This window comes from Lissotriton helveticus, chromosome 7, assembly GCF_964261635.1.
Source record: "Lissotriton helveticus chromosome 7, aLisHel1.1, whole genome shotgun sequence".
NCBI lineage: Eukaryota > Metazoa > Chordata > Amphibia > Caudata > Salamandridae > Lissotriton > Lissotriton helveticus.
In genome coordinates this window covers 676852324-676873326 of record NC_136068.1, presented here as the reverse complement: position 1 = coordinate 676873326, position 21003 = coordinate 676852324, and the positions used below count along the sequence as shown (strand labels likewise).

Below are 21003 nucleotides of genomic sequence, written 5' to 3'. Positions count from 1 at the left end.
GAGTTTATAAATCGTTTGTTGAGAGTTTATAGTAGTAAAATGAGGTTTGAGATGAGACAAAGGAGGAATAGTGGAGGGAAGAGTCTAGAAAGTGTTATTAGGGAGTACAGTGAGGTTTAGGATGAGTCAGAGAGTGGAAGTAGATGATATATTGAAAGAGGTATGAGATGAGAGAGTAGCAAATTGGAGAGAGTAGACTTTTTTTATACAGTAGAAGTAAAGTTTATAAATTTATATATATTGCAAAATCTTCCTCCAAAGAAGAACAAAGCAGGACCCAGAGGGGAACAGGTGAGACAAGCTTTATTGTTTGGAACACAACCAGGGTGGCGGCAAATGCATTTCGGCAAGGTGAGCCTTCTTCAGTGCCCTGCACCCGATGCAATCCTGTTGTATCGTGATTTCATGCTGCCTAGAAGTAACTGGCGTAGGTCCGCCCCTCCCTGGAGCAATGCAGCACACCTGTGGAAGTTCGTTGGTCAATCCTGAACTACCACTCCCAGGATGCCACATGTTGAGAGCGTCCCAGGCCGGTGGAATAGGGAGAGTGTGGAGTTGAATTCCCACTGCAGCACCTGTAGCAGGATCCGATGATGGCGATGGCAATCCCCCAAACAAACAAGTCCGCCCTCGAGTCCCCTCGTATCGCCACAGCCCCCGTTTCAGCGTGTCCATATGAGCAGGGGCAAAATTGCGCAGTGCAAAAATGCCTAGACAGAGGTGGAATACCTCTACTGTTCAGGGGCCCCCGAAAGAGAGGCGAGAACCAGACAATCCAGTCCTTGGAAATGTACAGTGCCGTGAAGCAACGCCAGGTTATATCCAGACCCAAAACGTGGCGAGGGTTCCTGTAATGTGCAACTGGCAAGCACATGAAGTTTATTGCAAAATCTTCCTCCAAAGAAGAACGAAGCAGGACCCAGAGGGGAACAGGTGAGACAGGCTTTATTGTTTGGAACGCAGCTAGGGTGGCGGCAAGTGCATTTCGGCAAGGTGAGCCTTCTTCAGTGCCCTGCACCCGATGCAATCCTGTTGTATCGTGATTTCCTGCTGCCTAGAAGTAACTGGCGTAGGTCTGCCCCTCCCTGGAGCAATGCAGCACACCTGTGGAAGTTCGTTGGTCAATCCTGAACTACCACTCCCAGGATGCCACATGTTGAGAGCGTCCCAGGCCGGTGGAATAGGGAGAGTGTGGAGTTGAATTCCCACTGCGGCACCTGTAGCAGGATCCGATGATGGCGATGGCAATCCCCCAAACAAACAAGTCCGCCCTCGAGTCCCCTCGTATCGCCACAGCCCCCGTTTCAGCGTGTCCATATGAGCAGGGGCAAAATTGCGCAGTGCAAAAATGCCCAGACAGAGGTGGAATACCTCTACTGTTCAGGGGCCCCCGAAACAGAGGCGGGTACCAGACAATCCAGTCCTTGGAAATGTACAGTGCCGTGAAGCAACGCCAGGTTATATCCAGACCCAATTCGTGGCAAGGGTTCCTGTAATGTGCAACTGGCAAGCACATGAAGTTTATTGCAAAATCTTCCTCCAAAGAAGAACGAAGCAGGACCCGGAGGGGAACAGGTGAGACAGGCTTTGTTTATATATCTATATATGGGAGTGGAAGTGGAAACCCTGAGCGAGAGAGAGATAGATCTTTCTATGTAGGTATGTGTGTGGGTGTGTGTGTATGTATGTATATATATATATATATATATATCTATCCTACTGGCGGTCGCCAGTAGGTATATATAGTTAGGATTTTTTCCCTATGGGTTTTTTGAAAATTCTATGTCTAATAACTTTGGCGTTTGTGGACGGAATTGGATGAAATTTTCTGGAAAATGGAACATTGTGTTTCTGAGCAGCCCCTGAAAATTTGGGGGGTGTTCGTCCAGGGGGGGCCGAGAAAAAAGGGGGGTCCCAAAACGTGTTTTTAACATTGAGTTTTCCATAGGGCGGTTGGCCTCACTTTTAGCCCGAACGGCTGAATGGATTTGCACGAAACTTGGCAAAATTGTAGGGACTGGTAGCCCGATGTGCCTTTTGTAGGTCTCAATATATGTGCTACAGTGGATTTTGAGAAATTAACGTTCAAAAAAAGATATATATCTAGAGCCGCGCCTGGAGCGCTCCCCGGTACGCGTACCGGGGAGCGCTTCAGGCGCGCCACGCGACTTGCGCACGGCAAGCTGATTGGTTCTCGGGTGTCTGTAAACATTCGAAACAGTCCGCAGCGGCCGCCATCTTGTGTCTCGGTAGGATTGAGACACAAGAGGTGGCAAAAATCAAAGGGGGAAATGAGCAAGAGGGGGCAGGGTACACACCCCCTGACCCCCTAGGTTTCATGTGGGGGCCATAAAAGGCTCCCGCGGGTGAAAAAAAAAATTTAAAAAAAATTCGATTTTCGCGGGGGTGAGCGCCCGGTACGCGCACCGGGGAGCGTACAGGGGAGCGTACCATGGAGATTAAAAATGACAGACTTTTAAAAAAATAAAGCTTCTTTTTAAAAATTGGAGGTAGTTCTGAAAAGAACTTTTTTTTTGATTTTGTTGTTTTATATATTTTTTTTTGTTTTTGTTGTTTTATATTTTTTTAGACTTTTTAAAACAATTTTATATTTTTTTTGGATTTTTTTCAAGGGAAAAACAAAAACAAGGATTCCAAAACTGCTCAACAGGAGCAAAAAATTTTGAAAATTTAGGGACTGGAAGAGCAGCGGTGTTGCTGTTTCTTTAGGGCAATCAGTTCAACACTCTGCTCCCCATAGCAGAGCAGTTCGTCACACTCTTTGCACAAAAATTTGATGCCCGCAAACACCGGCTGAATGTTAGGGACCATTCTTCCACGGGGTGGTCCCGAAGGTGTTGCTCCACCAGTGGAGGTGCTGCCGCCATCTGTGGGTACATTCCGTGCCAGCTCTCTGACACTCTCCCTGGCAAAGTTGTTAGGGTGTCTTCTTTTCACATGCCGGATCAAATTAGCATTCCCAAAACTATATTTTTTCAGAGGATTGCCTCTGGATAAACTACTCCCACATATTTTGCATGTTACTTTGGGAGCGTTGACTTTTTTCTGTCCTTCTGGGATTTCGTAAAATTTCCAGATGAAATGGATTTTTTTCTTTTGCTGAGGAGGGTCCTCATCTAAAAATCCCTCTGAATCACTGCTGGATGACTCTCTTGCAGCCATTGCTGGAGATCAGAAAAGTAGGAGATAGAGTAGACACAACAGCTCTTGCTCTCTCCAAGTACAAAGCAATAGTGAGAGAAATGGGTGGGTTTCACACAATTTGGAAAAAAAAAAGTTCTGAACCAATGAAAAGTGTTATTTTAAAGTCACATGGTTTGACGCGCTTACGCTACGCGCCCCGGGGCGCGTCCCGGGCGTGTATCGTAAGCGCATCGGGGCGCTTACGTTGCGCGATCGTATGCGCTTCCGGGTGCGCTTACGCGGTGCGTCATAAGACGCATCTCGCGGCTACGCGATACGTGTCTTATGACGCAAGGCGTGGCGGCTACGCGATACGTCACGATGTTGTTTTCGTTCTCGGCAATAGCGCTTCCGGGACGCGCATTAGTACGCGCCCCGGGGCGCGCCGCAAGATTGCGCTTACCCGTGCGTTCACCTGTCCGCGCCCCGGGAGCGCACTAAAAATAATATAAAAAAAAAATAAAAAAAATATAAAATATAAAATTAGATTTAAAATGTATTATTTTTATAAAGATTTGCTATTAAAAAACCTATGAAATTCACTGAAAAAACCATAGGTTATAGACCATATATAGTTAGGAATTAGCATTTAAAAAACCTTATTTTACTCACACAAAACCATTGAAATTCCATATATAGTTAGTTGTACTAACTATATATCGCGCACCCGCAATCCACTGCTGATGATGTCACATATTACATCATTCATGACATGGTCAGTGACATCACTGATGACATCACTGATGACATCTCAAATGACATCACTGATGACATCTCATTTCACATTACTCATGACATCATTCATGTGATGATACGATGAACCTCTTCAGACTCTAATAAAAACGTAGATACACTCAGTGTAAACAGACACTCACAGACTGTCACTCATCCATGGAGTTACTCACACACCTAATCAGTCTTGCAAAGAATCAATCACACCTCCATTTCCGAAAACTATATAGTTAAACACACCTTACTTATTGAAACATATAATAACACATATTTACTCTGTTATACAATCCCTGATACAAGTTCACAATAATCCATACAGCCACTCACACATTCACTGGCTCTTATGCACAGTTATTTATATATGTCAACTACCACATGTACTGTGTTTTACATATGTACTTACTTTGACATGTAGCACTGAGATATCCATTCACTCACCAATACACTCATGCACACAGTAAACCGCCCATACAGCTGTTTCCACATGCACTTTTGAACCCATACATCTAGTCAATCAACTGCTCACACATCTATGCACAGAGTCATACACCTCCCAGCCACCCACACACACACTCAGTCTCCCATACAAATACTTGGCCAACTAATCAATAACCCATATAGTTAGTCATATAGCTAATGATCAACACATGCATCAGATTACAAAACAACAGACACAATGGTGCACAATTTAAAACAGTTTAGTCACTAACCCATGCACTCAGTGAGACACATTTAATCACTCACTTATACAGTCAGTCATGCACCTACTAAATACATCATCCAGACACTTATACATCCACTCATTCTTCAATATATAAGACATATTTTAACTTTACAGAAACATACAGTCACTGGATGTTGTCATCAGTGATGTCATCAGTGATGTCATTTGAGATGTCATCAGTGATGTCATCAGTGATGTCACTGACCATGTCATGAATGATGTAATATGTGACATCATCAGCAGTGGATTGCGGGTGCGCGATATATAGTTAGTACAACTAACTATATATGGAATTTCAATGGTTTTGTGTGAGTAAAATAAGGTTTTTTAAATGCTAATTCCTAACTATATATGGTCTATAACCTATGGTTTTTTCAGTGAATTTTCAAGGTTTTGTAAATGCTAATTCCTAACTATATATGGTCTATAACCTATGGTTTTTTCAGTGAATATATATATATATATATATATATACACACACACATACCTACATAGAAAGATATACGTGTGTATGTAATAAAAATATAAAGATATATAAAGTTTCATTATATAAAGTCCCAATGTAAATGTAAGGACAAATAGTTAGAAACATAAAGTCGATATATTGATGTGTTCATATTAATGATTATTTATTTTATATTTTCTCCAATATTTCTATAATGAAGCACTTATAGGTTATATTATATTTATACATTGTGATAGATAAAATAAATAAAACAGACTTCCCATAAGCATATAATCAAATAACTTGTATGTAAACTATGCAGTGATTTATATAAATGTGAAGCAGAAACCCCAATTTTATATATATATTTTAACCATAAGTAATAAATACATTTGTTATGCAGACTTTTGAGATACCTATTTATTTTTTAACCATACGTTGTAAATATATTTATACGAAAAACTGCAAATATCTAAATACATACATATATTCAAATTACACGTGTTTAAATGCACAGGCTTGTGTTTTGAATATGGTGGTCATGTAGGAAATAACCAACTCATGAATAGTTTTCTGAAGATAAGATATTTATCAGTGGATTATTTGTTTGGTGGTAATAAATTCCATAATTTGGCTACTTGAACAGAGAAAGATGTAACACCCATGTTTTTCTTGTATGCTGGGGCTTTGAGTCAAGGTGCCAATCTGGAGCAGAGGTTTCTTTGTTATATGTATTTGGGTGATTTTATTCCTGATGAAAAGTGGTACTGTTCAATGTATTGGTTTGTGGGTGACCCAAAGCAGCTTGAAGGTGGATCTTCTGGCAACAGGTAACTAAGGCAAGGGAGAATTGTGCTTGTGGCTTTATATGTAGGAGTAGTCTGGCAGCAGAGTTCTGAATCCGTTGTAGCCTTTTCATAGTTGATAAAGATGATTTGTGGTAGGGGCCATTGGTATAATCGATTTTAGGCAGTACAAGAAATGTGGTGGCTTGGACTTTGTGTGGAAATCCTAGGTGGGGGGAGATTCATCAAAGAGTTTTCATAGTAACAACGCTTCCTCTTGCTAACGTATTCACTTGGGCGTTCATTGATAGCGTGGAGTCCATGATAATTATAATGTTTCTTACTTCCTTGGATACTTTAGAAGGTGGTCACAGATTTTATGGCCCGGTGCAGAGTGGGTCACAATTATTCCAATCGCCACATACGAGTATTTCAGTTTTGGACGCATTCAGTTTGAGATGGCTCCATTTCATTCACTGATCAACCACTCTAAGGCAACTGAAGATTTTTGAGTTTCCACTGTCTTTGGGGCTTTCCAGTTTAAGGAGTATTTTTGTGTCATCTGCGTAGTTATAGCATGTAAGCTGAAATTTAGTGATCATTGCCGGTAATGACTTCATGTAGATGTTGAAAAGAATGGGTGAGATGATAGAGCCTTGGTTTGAAAGTAGGATCTGATCCAGTCGAGAACAGTCCCCTCTATGCCGTTTGCATAGAGTCTTTGGATCACAGTGCCATGATGAACTGTGTTGAAGGCAGATGCAAGGTCAAAGAGAAGTAGTGCAGCAACCCCGTTCCTGACTACTTTGTTTTCTAAGGTCATCCCAAATGGTGATTTGAAGAGAATTTGAGCGAGACATCTAGCCGCAGATTCCTTAACTTAGAATATCTCCCCAGGCGTCCAACTGGATCCGGAAAATATTTTTTCCCGAGCAATACCTCTGCACGCCGGGAGGCGGCGCAACCCGGCTTCGTCCTGATGTTGTCCACCGACGTGACGTCAATGGAGCCATATAAGCCCCTCCCGGCGTGCTGACGTCAGTTTTCTTCTTTTCCTCGTCCTAATGCGGATCCTGGAAAGCAATACCTCGTGCCTGTAATTGTTTGTTACAGACCTTTTGGACGCCTTTCCCGTGCGTGTGTTCGATGCCCTTGTGGGCTTCAATCCGTGCCGGTCCTGCTCGCAACAGATTCCAGCGACGGACCCTCACGAACTCTGTATATGGTGCTTGGGAGAGTACCATAACTCAGTGGAGTGCGATGTTTGCCGCATGGTGCTGCTGTCTGCCCGGATGTTCCGGACAGACCTTTCGCGACGCAGGTCTCCTTCTCCAGCGGAGGCGTCAACGCGGCGGGCCCGGTCCCGGCGCCATCGCCGTCATTCGCCTACCTCAGGTAAGCATTGCCCCCACCCCTCCCTGGCACGCTGCCAGGCCCCACACGGGGGTAGGGACTCAGGTTGGGACACCGCCGGCGGGTCTACTCTCAGCTCCAACCGAGTGCCCAGTCTCTGACACTAGAGTCGCCTCAGGTAAGCATTTGCCCCCCACTCCCTGGCCTGCCTCCGGGACCCATGGGGGGGTAGGGACTCAGGTTGGGACACAGCCGGCGGGTTTACCTCCAACCAATGCCCTGACTCTGACACCAGAGTCGCCGCAATGTCGGGACACGGCCCGGAGGGACATCCCACGATGTTTAGCCCTTCCATAGCGCTGTTGCACAGTCTTCCGAGGCTCCCTGTGGCATCACTGAAGGTGGCTGCGGCGCAGTGCACAACACCGCTTCGATGTACTCTCTCCCCCTCGGAGAGTGATGAGTCTACGCCGGTCCGACTCCGAGCGGTTGAGGCCTTTTCAGAGGTCGCCGACGCGAGCTCGACTCGGACGATCAGGATCTTTTCGGAGGTCACCGACGTGGGCTTGACTCGAGGAGTTGAGGACTTTGGAGGTTGCCGGCTCGACTCAAGGCCTTTTCTGAGTTTGCCGACTCGAGGAGTCTAGGCCTCTTCGGAGGTCATCGAGGTCAGCTCGACTCGAGGGGGTCGAGAACTTTTCGGAGGTCGCCGACGCTTGCTCCACTCTGCTAGTCGGTGCCTTTTCAAAGGTCTCCGACGCCGATTGACACCTGTACTGTCTCCAGCTTAAGTGGTGGAGGATGTGGTCCTGGTGGGTTCCCCACCCCCTGAGTCATTTCACTGCCCTCCTGAGCAGGCGCCAGTGGAGCATTGACCTACTCATCCTGCTGCTGAGCCTCTATTAAGTGTCCGGTTTAGCTTGCGTCCATCACCTACTGATGACTTGTTTTTTACCGCCTTGCGGGGTCTCGGAGGCTAGTGGACGTTCGTCAGGGCTGTTTGCAAGGCTGCAGCCATTTTAAGGATGGAGCCGCCCTCAGTCTCTAGGCCTTCGGAGCCTTTGTTGGATATTCTCCACCGAGGCGTGGGGGACATGGCACCATTGTTACCTTTTGCGGAGTCATTGTTTGACTTCCTTCTCGGAACGTGGGCACTGCCCTCCTCGGGAGACCACGTGGATCGTGCTGTGGCACATCGGCCGGCTCCCACTGACCCCGCCTGTTTGACCCTCCATCCTGGAGCTGGAGGACTTGTGCTTCAGGCAGCTCTCTCTGTGCCTCCTGTTCCATTGTATCCTCCCACTCTGGAGTCTCGGTGGTTGGAGTCATATGGCCACGATGTGTTTGCATCCGCTAGCTTCGGACTCCAGTCCCTCAACATGATGTGTGTATTTGCTGGGGCTTCATTTGCCCTTTGGGTCGCTTTTGACCGGCTCCTCACCTCCTTGCCGAGAATCTTTTGTGCCGATCTGGCCCGCCTAATCATTGATGGCCATGATATGGTACACTTTTCAATTCGGTCTGCCATGGACACCACGGACCCTGTGGGTCGTACCATGGCCAGGTCGGTTGCCATAAGCCGCCGCGGGTGGTAGCGTTTTCTCAGAGCATGTCAGGAGCAGCTTAAAAAGATATACCATTTAATGGGGTCACGCTTTTTGATGCCCATGCTACTTCGGCAGTAAGGCGCCTCCTGTATATGTATCTCTTTTCTGTTACCCGTCAAGGGCCACAGATGTTCTGGGTTGTGTGGCTGCTCAGCCGTGTTGTTTATTTATTCTGGTACAGCTGGTTATGCTGTGTTTACCTTTCCTTTGAGCCTCTGCCTAAAAGCTTGTCTCAAGAGGGACCTTTCTTTTGTAGGGTTGTGCCTTACCCTAGGTGGGGTATTTGTTGGCAATCATATTGCTACTCTTCTTTGCCCAGGAACTTTGGCGAACCTCTGGTGAGTTCCATAGGATTGGTTTCTCTTCAAGGGTTACCATGGTTGTCTACGTTTGGTCCGTAATACATCACCGCCTCCATAGGGGGTTTTGTCACCCTGGCGTGTTACTACAACCTCGCTGTGCACGTCTTGCCTGTTTATCGGTGGACATGCGCCCCTGGGGGGGGCAGGTCTTCCCTAGAACGGTCTCCGGTTCCTTGCTTCTTGCAAGACACGGGCCGCATTGTCCCTTCCTGTCCTGACTCCTGTACATTATTCCTAGTTCTCAAGGAGTGGCTCTCATCTCTGCCTTTCTGCCTCTTGATCTGTGCTCCACCTCTGATATTTTTTCTGGGTGTGAGTTCTGACTCCCATTATTGCACAGGTGCTTCTTTAGGTGGCATTAATGTGTGTGTATTCTTCTCAACGTTCTCCATTTTGGTAGACAGTGTCGGTCTTTGGCGGTGTAGGCTTTGGCGCCAAGCTTCTGTCTGTGCCTTCTTTCTATCCTTTATGGGGAGTTTTGTGGTCTATGTTTCAGCTGTCTCACTGGAGACCAGGATTCTTTCCCCTCGGGGACCTGCTATTTTTCTGCATTCTTAACTGTTATGCAGAACACTGGTGCCGTGCTGCCGCTTGCATTACTCCCCTATTAGAATTTAGTCACTGCACGTACGCGTGTCCACATTCCTGTCTCTTGTGTGTGTTTATCGTGGATTCTACACGCTACTGGGGTGCTCCCATACTAAGTCTTTTTTGCCTTAGTGTCAGACATTCTAGCTTACTTTTTCCTTCAGGATAGTGTCCTCTGTGTGTTAACAGCCTTACAGGTTATCCACTCACAGTGGTGCCTTTTAATTGGTTTGGTTGCATGCCTTCTTTCTGAGCTTTTGCTCAAATTATGGCTCCTCTGTCTCTGTTGGCACTAGGCTCGGGCCTGCTACTGTTGTCACATGTCCTAGGGAGTACATATTAAGGTGTTTTTTCTTCCACCCAAAGGCCTCATGCTGCAGCTTTGTTTCTTGAACGGACAGTCTCCCGGCTGCTCCGTTTCTTGTGGCTTCCACAGTGGTGTGTGTTTAGGCGGTATGCTCTACCGTTGTCATGTTGATTTGACCCTTGGTACTTCGTTCCTCTTGGGTTATAGGGACTGATGCCTGAATCCTTCTCTGAAGGTCTTGCTTCATTGTTTCTTACATTGGCACAGAACTTTCTAGTTCTGTTTTCCTTTCGTCTATGTCTGGGCGAGAGAGGTCTCACACCGTCCCTCGTCGGATTTGGTGTCTTTACCATCCCTTGTTCATGCTCCTTAAGGTGGGTCATGGGTCTGATGCCTGTTGTCCTGGCATTGCGGTTTCCACCGTTTTTTCGTCAGCCTCTTGACGAATATGTTTGCCTGGAACTTGGTGGTTGTTTCACAGACCCTGCTCCTACGGGGTATGGCTTTGGTATCTATTCAAAGTTAAGGAGTCAGATGGAAGAGTTACTTACCTTCGGGAACGATATATCTGGTAGAGACACAGTCTAGCCGCATATTCCTTAACGCCCACCGATCCTCCCCACTCTGCGAAGACCTTTTCATATGGTGTCTTTCCACCTATCTTGCCTCTTTCTGGTGGCCTTGGTCTTCCGGGGGTGTGCTCTCGCACCTCACTCTGGGGTAGGGTGTGTTGTTCTACGTGGGGCCCTTCGGACTCCCCTCCGTCCTAGTGTTTTGTTGGTGGCGTGGCTCGTGACGGAGTAGTTCCTTCACAAGCATGGCGGTGCCGCGCCCCCTCCCCCCCCCACCCCCCCTCCTCCGTCCCGCGGCAGAATTACCACCGCGGCCAAGGGGCTAAACACTGTGCTTAGGAGTGTTATAGCCTTTTCTAGATTCTGTTGGGGGGGGGCAGGGAGTGGGATTCGGGAATTTGCCTTCTAGTAGTCTTAGCACAGTTTAAGAAAACAAGGAAAGGCATTTAGTCAAACCAGCAGTGAAAAATAGCGGTTTTAAAGTAACATTGCACTGCTCAGAGTGTGTGCTCTTACCACTTTAAGCTAGCTCTCTTGTCTGTTTAGGCCCCACAGAAGCTGGGGTAACAAAATGGAGGTGTCTGCCTTGAACCTCCCCCCACAAACCTATGGGGCTGAACAGGTGTTAGGGGAGGGTAGAAGCCTTATTTCAAACAAACTCTCCTTAAGTCAAACAACTCCGCAGTGAAAAACAGCAGCTTCAAAGAAAAACTGCACTGCACAGAGTATACACCGCACACCAAACCGCCTCCCTGGGCTGTCCAGGCCCCACAGAAGCCGGGGCCACAAAACGGAGGCGTTCAAAATATTTCGCCCACCAAAGCACTCAGCACCAGGCAATATGGCAAGAGTTGTTCCTGATCACATGTACAGGCAACAGAAAAGGAGTGCAGTTCAGTGCCATTGTTGGCATGTCTGTTCTGCTATCCCACTCCTTTATTGTCAAACTTTCATTTTTTTGCCAATTTTTGTGGATTGCACGTCTCCAAATAAATTGCGTGTTTGCAAATGCCAGACTTACTGGCTTTGTCACTGATTGTGCTTCATGCTGGCAGCCATCTTGCTCTACTCACCTCCTTACTGTGACTTTTTTCATTGGTTCCTCTTATCCATTTTGTACGTTTGATTATGTGCCCTTCTATAGATCTGTCTCTTTCTGTCCTACCTATTCTCTACTGCCTATTTTCTCCATACCTTGTTGTTGATGCCTGCTCTGGGCTTTGGAGTGCCTCAGATTCCCTCTCTCTCCTAGCCATTTCTCCTTCTCTTTTTGCTTTCTTGCTTTCTGTAGTCAGAAGCCAGGGATTCAAATTAGGGATTCTTATAATAATTACAGTACTATAAAAAAATATGGCAGAAAATCTACAAATCTGCTCACCTCTTCCTTCATCTTTCCTCCACCGATATGTTAGTGTGTCACCTGTACTCCTAGAGCCACATCTGGAAATGATTATGTACAAGTGTGGAATACAACTAAGGAAGGAAGCATTAATTTCATCCAAGGATGTGCAGAATTAAAATTCCACCCTCAGTTGACAAACGTTGCTCTTCTTTGCATTGCAAAGTTTGTTAACCTGGCAGACCTGTGTGAGAAGTTTCCTGAAAAAAGGTTTGGCGAATTAGATTTTTGCTGATTCTGAAGGTGGAACTGATGTGGGCATGAAGTTAAATTGATCAGACCGCATTGGAAGGCTTGAGAAAAAGGGATTGTGGTCAGGTGAAAAGAAGCTTGGGGCAAGAAGAGAAATGAGATGGAGGGGATCAGTGAGTTGAAATGCAATTTTGGTGTGTTAGCTTCAGCACCGATAGATCTGGGTGGTGTCATAACAGAGATCTTCTGACTTTGCACATTTTGTTTCCTCTAGGCGCTATATCACTTGCTGGAGCCCAGGGCAACAGGTGGGCCGTGGAAGGAGGGAATAAATTGATCTGTTCGGGACTTCTGAAGCAGACGAAAGCCAACGTGATCCAAGCCGAGGTGATGGAGATTGCGCTGCAAGGCACAGGTATGCAAGGCACAGGTATTTAAACAAAACAGGGGTATCATGTAATCCTTGAAAATGCTCATTCAAACAGAACATTTATGAATAACAAATATTTCTGTGTGGACTGAATCCAAAACACATCAATGCAAAGTGTAAAATATTTAGAGGAGCCAGTATGTAACACGGTTCAGCAGAACCGAGTTTTATTAAAAAACTAACACAAATTGTGACAATAAATTAGGTAGTGTTTAATGAAAGAATAGTAGCTGAAGACCACGGGTGTGTAATCGAACCAAAACCAAGGAAATAATGAGAAAAGTGAAAATGGGAATCAACAAATGAAGGCGATTGGTTGATACAAATACGAGGTAGCAGTTTCAGGTACAAGCAGTCCTGGATACAAAAATTCAATAATTGTATCTTCAAAAGGCGAGAAACTTTGTCTTTCTCTATGATGGTGTCGACGGCGTTTCGACCCTTTCAGAATAATAGGGTCTCATCAGGACTAAAGATGACAGGGGTTAGCTTGACTGGGAACCAAGAGATTTACGTCTAGTCTCTGGGAATCTCGTGGGTGGCGAAATCAAATGAAGGCAGCACTCTCTGCAGGCCACTGGCAGGCATGTATAATTGGTGGACTGAGCACAGATGGTAGGGCAACCATGGGAGACATCGGAGTTTAGTCTAGTCTCTGCGGCATTCGTGGATTGACGAATTCCAATGGGGGCAGCAGGCCCCACAGTCCACTGGCAGAGGTACACTGTGGGAGGGTTCAGTCAGTACAGACTCCCTTATGGAGCCAAAATGCTCCTCCTTATGCGCCCCTTTCCTGCTGGATGAGGATGCAGGACCTCCCGCCTCCTGAGAGGAGGGAGCAGTGAACCAAGAATGGGAAGGTACAGAAGATTATGGAACTATTCCTTGGCTTAATTTACTGGTGAACATTGTCTCTTTAGCATGAGATAGTTGACGTAGAGACTTAGAGTAATTGATATGAAAGACAAGAAAAGGGGGCATGAGAAATGATTCCGAGGACTGGAGCTGCAGTATTGGTTCTGTATTTCTGATTTATTTCTATAGACTATTTTCATTTAGTTTTTAGCGTACTAATTTCATGAGTTTCTGAAATAGAAATTCTATAGAGGTTACATCAAAATGTTAAATATATTCGGATTTCTGAGAAGTGATAAACATTGTATCCTGTTCTTCACCCTCTCTTTAAACCTATTAAAAAGACCAGAGCACGTAATTAGAATATGAACTGGTAGGGTCTGTTATTTACTATTGAGCATTTTCTACATCTGACACCAGCGTTTGGGAGGTTAGATGAAGAAGTGCCTTTGTAATGCGCGTGGTATTAGCACAACCTTGTGTTTCTGTCAGCCTTTGAAAGCTATCTGAGAAAATTCATGCTTGTCAGAATCTCCTAACCGTGACTAGCAGCTTGTTAGTTTTCAGGGGTGAGTTTGCGAAAAGCTGCCTCTGAAAGGCCAGTAAAGGTGGTACTCCAGTCACTTGGAAAGGGAGCTTAGACTGTGCTTATTATGTCCACGATCAGAGCACTGAGGTTGGGAGATTGTGATTGGCCAGAGGCCAGAGCAACTTAATGCTCCCAATATATTGGCACATTAAGTGTGGGTTTTAGCAGGAACCTGGGTGATCTACTGAGGACCTCCCAAAGTGAAATGCCAAATGCATCCCAGGCTGTGGTTTGATTGGTTAAAGTCTAGGGTAAAGTCGAGACGCTAGCTGACATGTCAACTATGTGGCGACAGCCAGCCGTATTTATGGGAATGCAGTTGCCCATCGCCTCAAGAATTCTGTTGACAATGTGTGATGACACTTTTTTAGCCCCTACAGATAAAAAGATTTTCCAGAGATATCAGTTCACTTAAAGTGTGTGTCTTTCCCCCTCAGACCCACAAATACACTTTACATGGCTTTTCTTCTTCAATTTGCCCTGATCAAATATATAAGAGCAGATACTTTCTGCTTTCGAAACCAGGCCATTTACTAAGGCCTGTGCGGACACCAACTTTGGGATCCACCCTGCACTCTTGCAGGTGGCTAAGGTGAAGACTGAGACATTGTAGAGGCTGTTTCACCAAAGACCTCTGTGTTTTTAAGAGAACGGTTCACCTTTGTCCAATTTACAAAGAATTTGGTAATCTTGGCATTATTCTAGACGGTGTGCCCACTGTCCGGCGATACATGAGGGGCAGCTTACGTTCTAGAGGTTGAACGGAATTCTTGCAGCCGAGACGTGCTCTGCAGGTCTTTATGGAAAAACACCTTCCTTACTTCCACCTATAGCCACTAGGTGGCACTAACAGCTAGAAAGAAACTTACATTCATTTAATTATGTCAAAGAAGTAGAAACGTCCGTTACACTGGTGTGATCGTGCGCAAGTACGCATTACACTTGTTACACAAATTTCCTACACATTCCACAACGCCACTTAATTACGCACCATTTGCTGCGAACAATTAGCGCATGCGCACTGGAACAATGCGAATGAGCAGAATACGATTGTATGCTGGTTGCGGCGCCAGTGTTTTTTTTGGTGTGAATTGTTTCCTTGCATTCGAACTGAATGTGAGGGTGGGTTTCTCGTTAAAATATAGCCCCAAATGGGGCGTGGCTTGGACGGCAATGTGGACGGTTGTCTGAGTCCGGTTGTCTGAGTCCGACAGCTCCAGAGCCCCGAGGCCATTGGCGGCGATTTTGTACCAGCCAAACGAGTTCGTTCCAGGAACAAAAAGAAACATACAGCATCGGAATAACTAAGGAGCAGAAGGACCGTAGGGAGAAGCCAGGCGGGGACCCAGAGACAGAATATCTGCTGATTTCCTCACCCAGGGTGCGAGAAGAATTTGCGAGGCAAGATGGCGACCGGGAGACCAAGCGGGGATAGATGAAAGAGGTGAGCGCCGGCAGCAGAGTCAGCTACACCCCGCAACACATAAGACCTCCTCTGACACCCGCCAAGGACAGACAACCCCACCAGACTTGAATGAATGAAATCTGATTTGTATCGCGCTACTAGGCCCAATGGGCATCAAGGCGCCTAACCAAAAAGAAGCTAGCTGGAGAAAAATACTCTCTTACTGGTAGGCCTTGATAAAGCACCAAGTTTTGAGCGCTTTTTTAAAAAGGGACAGAGACGGTTGGGCCTTAATCTCCAGTGGGAGGGCATTCCACAACCTAGGGGCAACGATGGAAAATGCTCTGCTGCCCCATCTAACCTTCCTTGCGCGGGGGACTACAAGCAGATTCATCTCCGACGATCTAAGGGTCCTACAGGGAACATGGCGTGTTAAAAGGGAGCCCAGAGGATCCAAAGAACCCGCTGTGAGAGCTCTATAAGCCAGGCACAAGATCTTAAATGAGATCCTCTGTTGGATAGGAAGCCAATGCAGGCTCTTCCTGGCCATTGTAGCGGAGGATGCATTGGGTAGAGCCAGAACGAATCTCGCTGCCGCGTTCTGAACGACCTGGAGGCGCTGGATGAGGCCCTTGTTGGAGTCTGCATAAAGTGCATTGCAGTAGTCCAACCTGGAACCCACTAATGCAACCCCAGTCTGCTTACGTGCTTGGGGAGAGAGATAGTGCAGGATTCTTTTAAGAATCTTAATGACCCCCCAGCAAGTGGCCACCGTTCTGTTGACCTGTAGAGTCATGGACAGTGATGTGTCAAATATAACGCCGAGGTTCCTGGCCGATTGGGAGGGTGATGGACAAGTTCCCAAAGCTGGAGGCCACCACTCGCTAGACCAGATGTCCTGGTCTTTACCAAAGACCAGGATCTCTGTTTTGTCGCCGTTCAACTTTAGGGAGTGTTGGATCATCCACTCCGAGACTGTCTGCAAACAAGTCCTAAAGTTGACGGCGGAAGTAGTAACAGAGTGCGCCAGGGACACCATGATTTGGGTATCATCGGCGTATGACACAACCTCCATCCCCTGCGATTTTACTAGCCTGGCAAGGGTAGCCACATAGATGTTAAAAAGGGCCGGACTCAAGGCCGACCCCTGTGGCACCCCATATTGCAAGGATTTAGCAGGGGAGAGGAACTTACGCACCATACCCCGAGCACCGCAGAATCGCCGAAAAGAGACGGAGGCACAAACGAAAGCGAAACCGATACCAGCGTAGGGCGCGGCCATTGCAGAACCAACATGGCTGTTGGGAGAGCTAGCGAGGGAAAGTGAAGGTGGTGCCGGAAGCAGCGTAATCGACACTCGAGTGCGCACAAGACCTCCTCCGGTACCCCCTATACCTACCAGGCCCGCATACAGCACCCCTAACACAGGGAACTCCCGAGAACTGCGGAAGCAGAAAACGAAAGCAATACCAGTCCCTGCACAGGGTGCCGCCATTACCGGAAGTGCCCAAAGGGGGAAACAGGAAGCAGGTAGAAAGAGCGACCAGATCATAAATACGAATGAAACTAAAGCCAACGAAACAGATACTGTCCGCGGATAAGCCAGCGGCCAAGCCAAATAAAGAGGAAGGCACAAGGCAGACAAAGGGAGTTAGTGTCGTAAGCGCACAACCGCACAAGAGGTACACCTAAAAAGCGGCACGGCGCCCCCCGACCCTAGAGGAGGAGAAGAGAAGGGGGAGAGGGCAGCAAGCCACCAGCCACACACGAGAGGGAAACCGAACAAAAGCCACAAGCCAAGCGCGGAAGGGGGCATAAGGTGGATAGGTTGCCATTAAACCTAGTAGCAAACCTGACCCACTACGCAAACCCACGCCAGGGAGCCTCCAAGCACCAAAATGAGCGCATAAAGAAAAACGAGAGAGCGCAGGCTGAACAGAGGGTTGGCCCACAGAAGTAAAGAATAACAAAGGGCCCATAGTGAACACAGCCTTCGCGCTGGCAAGAGCTAAAGCCAAAACGTGGACGAGGAACATCAGAGAACCGAGCAGGTATAGGAATAACCACCCCACTCAGGCTCCAAGAGGTGAACGGACGAAAGGCCTACCGGTGTACCAGAAAGAAGGCAGACTAAGCCACCTCCAATCCAGAAGAGGCATCCGTGAGATGGCGGGGCAAGAGGGGAAGCCCAGCAATGACACAAAAAAGCATAGGAAAGAGTCGCCGGAATCACCTCTCCAACAAAGGAGCGAAACAAATCTGGACACGATCCTAAAGAGGGTCAATGAGGGCAACGCAGTGGCCAAGCTAACAAAAGTCACGATTGAAAATATGCAACTGGAACTGATGGCAATAAGAGCCAATCTACACAGCACCAATACCAGAATCGAGACAGCAGAAAAGCGCATCAGTGACATGGAGGACATAACCATAACAAACAACAAGATCATAACAGAAAACTCTATGATCTCAAGAACGCTCCGAAGACAGCTAGTGGAACAAGGTAATCGCGCCCGTAAAGGTAACATCCGAATCCTGGGAATACCAGAAGGTACAGAGGACAAAGCAGGCGCGTGCACAACCATGCTCGAGGAGATTCTACCACAACTTATTGGGCTCAAATTTGATAGACAATTTGAAGTAGACAAAGCCTACAGAGTTCCAGCCACGAAACTGCCACAAAGCAAAGGACCTCGACCAATAATCTGCAGCCCTCTGAGAACAAGCCACACGGAAGCAATTTTCGCCTTCGCCCGAAAAAACCCAAACATGAAATGGGAAAGCAATAAAGTAATCCTCTCACAGGACTTCTCGAGACAGACGGTTGAGACTAGGAAGGGCTTCCTGGCGCTAAGGGACTCACTACGCAAGAGGAACATCACCTTCAGTTTCGCCGGCCCGGCGCGCTTCAAGATCTCAGACAAATGGAAAACACTAATCTTTGACGATCCGAACGAACTAAAGAGGTACATCCAAGGCCCACCAGCAGAAGACATGGAGGCCAAGAGCAGAGGAGCAACAAAGAGAAGTGCCTCACCGGACAACGCAGAAAAGTCAGACTAAGAACAAAACAGATCTTCTGCAGAACTAGAGACTCTAAAGAACAAAACTACCTTGACAACATTCTACCTCACACCCTGTCTACCTCAGGGCAAAACGGACCTACCTCAAAACTCAAGCGACTGGAAACAAAGAACGGAAAGCAGTTTATGAACCTGGGATGCAGTACTGACCAGATATATTCTTTATGCTAACTAACCGGCCAGCACCGGACATACAGGGTCTTTTACCTGGGAAGGAACTTTTCATTTAGCCTCAGGGGAACTCTGGAGCAAGGAACTTTGCGTCGCACACCCACTCAGCAAAAGGCGGGGGAAGAAGGAGGAGTGGGAGGGGGGACAAGGGAGGGAGGGGGGGACACCTGGTACAGACATATAGGGTTTCTATGCCTACTACTCTTTCTTTTCTTTCCTTTCTTTCCTTTCTTTCTTCTCTATGCAACGACTGCTCAAAACTAGAAGAAGCACGCACACAGATGCCAAACAACACGGACGGTCTAGGCCGCCAAAAGGCGGGAGGCGAACTATGGCAAACAAAAATGCTAAGCAACACACCGACCAGAAGGTATATCATTAGGATACACTACGCGACAGGGAAGACCTACAACACTCAGAATCACACATAAACAGCAGTATAACCTAGCGGCCAACCTAAAAGTAGTCTCTTTCAACGTTAAAGGCCTCAACCATCCGGTAAAGAGAAGGAAAGTCCTAGAACATCTAGCCAAGCTAAAATCAGATGTGTGTGTCCTCCAAGAGACCAATCTCTCCGCCGAAGATATAGGGCGCCTCAAAGCAAACTGGATAGAGCAGGTGATAGGCTCACCAGCTTGCAACAAAAAAAGAGGAGTCATAACACTAATAAACAAGAAGGCCAAACTAGTTCTAAAAGATTCATATGCGGATGAGGATGGGAGAGTCCTCATAACAAGCTTAACCAGGGGTGAGGAGACACTACATATAGCCAACATCTATAGGCCAAACACAGACGACAAAGACTTCTGGGCAAAAGTAGAGGGGAAACTGAGCGCACTCCCACAGGACGACCTAATAATGGCGGGCGCCCTTATTTTATTTTATTTATTTATTTATTTTATTTTTTGAACTTATATGGCGCAAACAGCTACCCAAAAAGGGTTTCCCGGCCCTAAACCAAGTACTAGATCAGGCAACGGACAGACACCCACAAAGACCTAGCCATGACCCACAGGGGGGAATATTCTCAAGAACATGTGCACCAGGCTCAAGCTAAAAGACCCATGGAGACTCCAAAACCCAGACGGTAGTGACTACACCTTCTACTCGCACCCCCACAACTCATACAGCAGGATTGACTACATACTAATCTCGGAAACACACACCCACCTCATAGATCAGACAGAAATCGCACCAAGGTCAATCTCAGACCACTCTCACATCAGCCTCACGCTTTCAGGCAGACATAACGAGAAGATCGAGCGCAGATGGAGGTTTAATGATGACCTCCTCAGGAACAAAGACACCACAGCCAAAATAGAAGACTCCATAAAAGAGTACCTAGATCTAAACAACAAGCCAGAAACGGACAGGGGCACCCTTTGGGATGCCCTGAAAGCCACCGTCAGGGGGAAAATACTCTCCATCCCAGGGCGCAACAACAGAGAGAGAAACAAGAAGGTCTCAGAGCTAGAAAAAGAGATAAAAGACTTAGAGTTAGGCCACATAACCAACCTAAGAGACAGGAACACGCTCACAACACTAACGAAAAAGAAATATGAGCTAAACAAGATCCTTAGCGAGAGAGCAGGAACATGGCTGAACAAAAATATAAGGCCATCAATCTATGTACGGTAAACAAAGCAGGGAAAGCGCTCGCCTCCTATCTAAAAAGTAAACAAAGGCAACACGGCGTAGCAGCAGTGACAGACTCCCAAGACCAGTCCCAAACCGCGAACAGAGAAATCCTCAGGGTATTCAAACAGTTCTATGAACAGCTATACAAGGAAGACCAGACCCTAAACAAGGACGGTGGAGCAGCTCTCTTAGACAAACTGTCAATGTGTTGTACAGTGTTTCTCTTGCTTATCTAACTGGCACTCTAGAATATCATGGGGTTCCTGGTTCTGGAGTTTCCATCTGCCCTGTTGGCAGTTGGAGCTCTGGCCAGATAGGGGATGGTCCTGCTGACTCTGTGCTGCAATAAAGCTTACTTCAACAAGTACTCTGTCTCCAGACATCCTGTATACTTACTACATTTGGCGACTTGGACGGAGATTCACGTCTGGCCACAGCTTTTATTCTATAATTTTGCAGCGGAGCAAATACAGAGTGGTGGGAGTTCCATCGGCCCTTGAACCCTGTATATTTGACGAGGCAGAGCGAGACGAACCTCCAACTCATCGTTGTCCTGCAAGAG

The 21003-nt window shown here is 46.8% G+C and overlaps 1 protein-coding gene across 2 annotated transcripts in view; it reads left to right on the top strand.

The window, feature by feature from the left end:
- Positions 1-21003, top strand: part of PCYOX1L (prenylcysteine oxidase 1 like) — a 154709-nt gene that overhangs the window by 107715 nt on the left and 25991 nt on the right. For both annotated transcript variants that reach the window (XM_078652982.1, XM_078652983.1), the window contains exon 5: positions 12545-12685. In XM_078652982.1, the coding sequence (XP_078509108.1) occupies positions 12545-12685 (141 nt within the window). The remainder of the gene's footprint in view (positions 1-12544; positions 12686-21003) is intronic.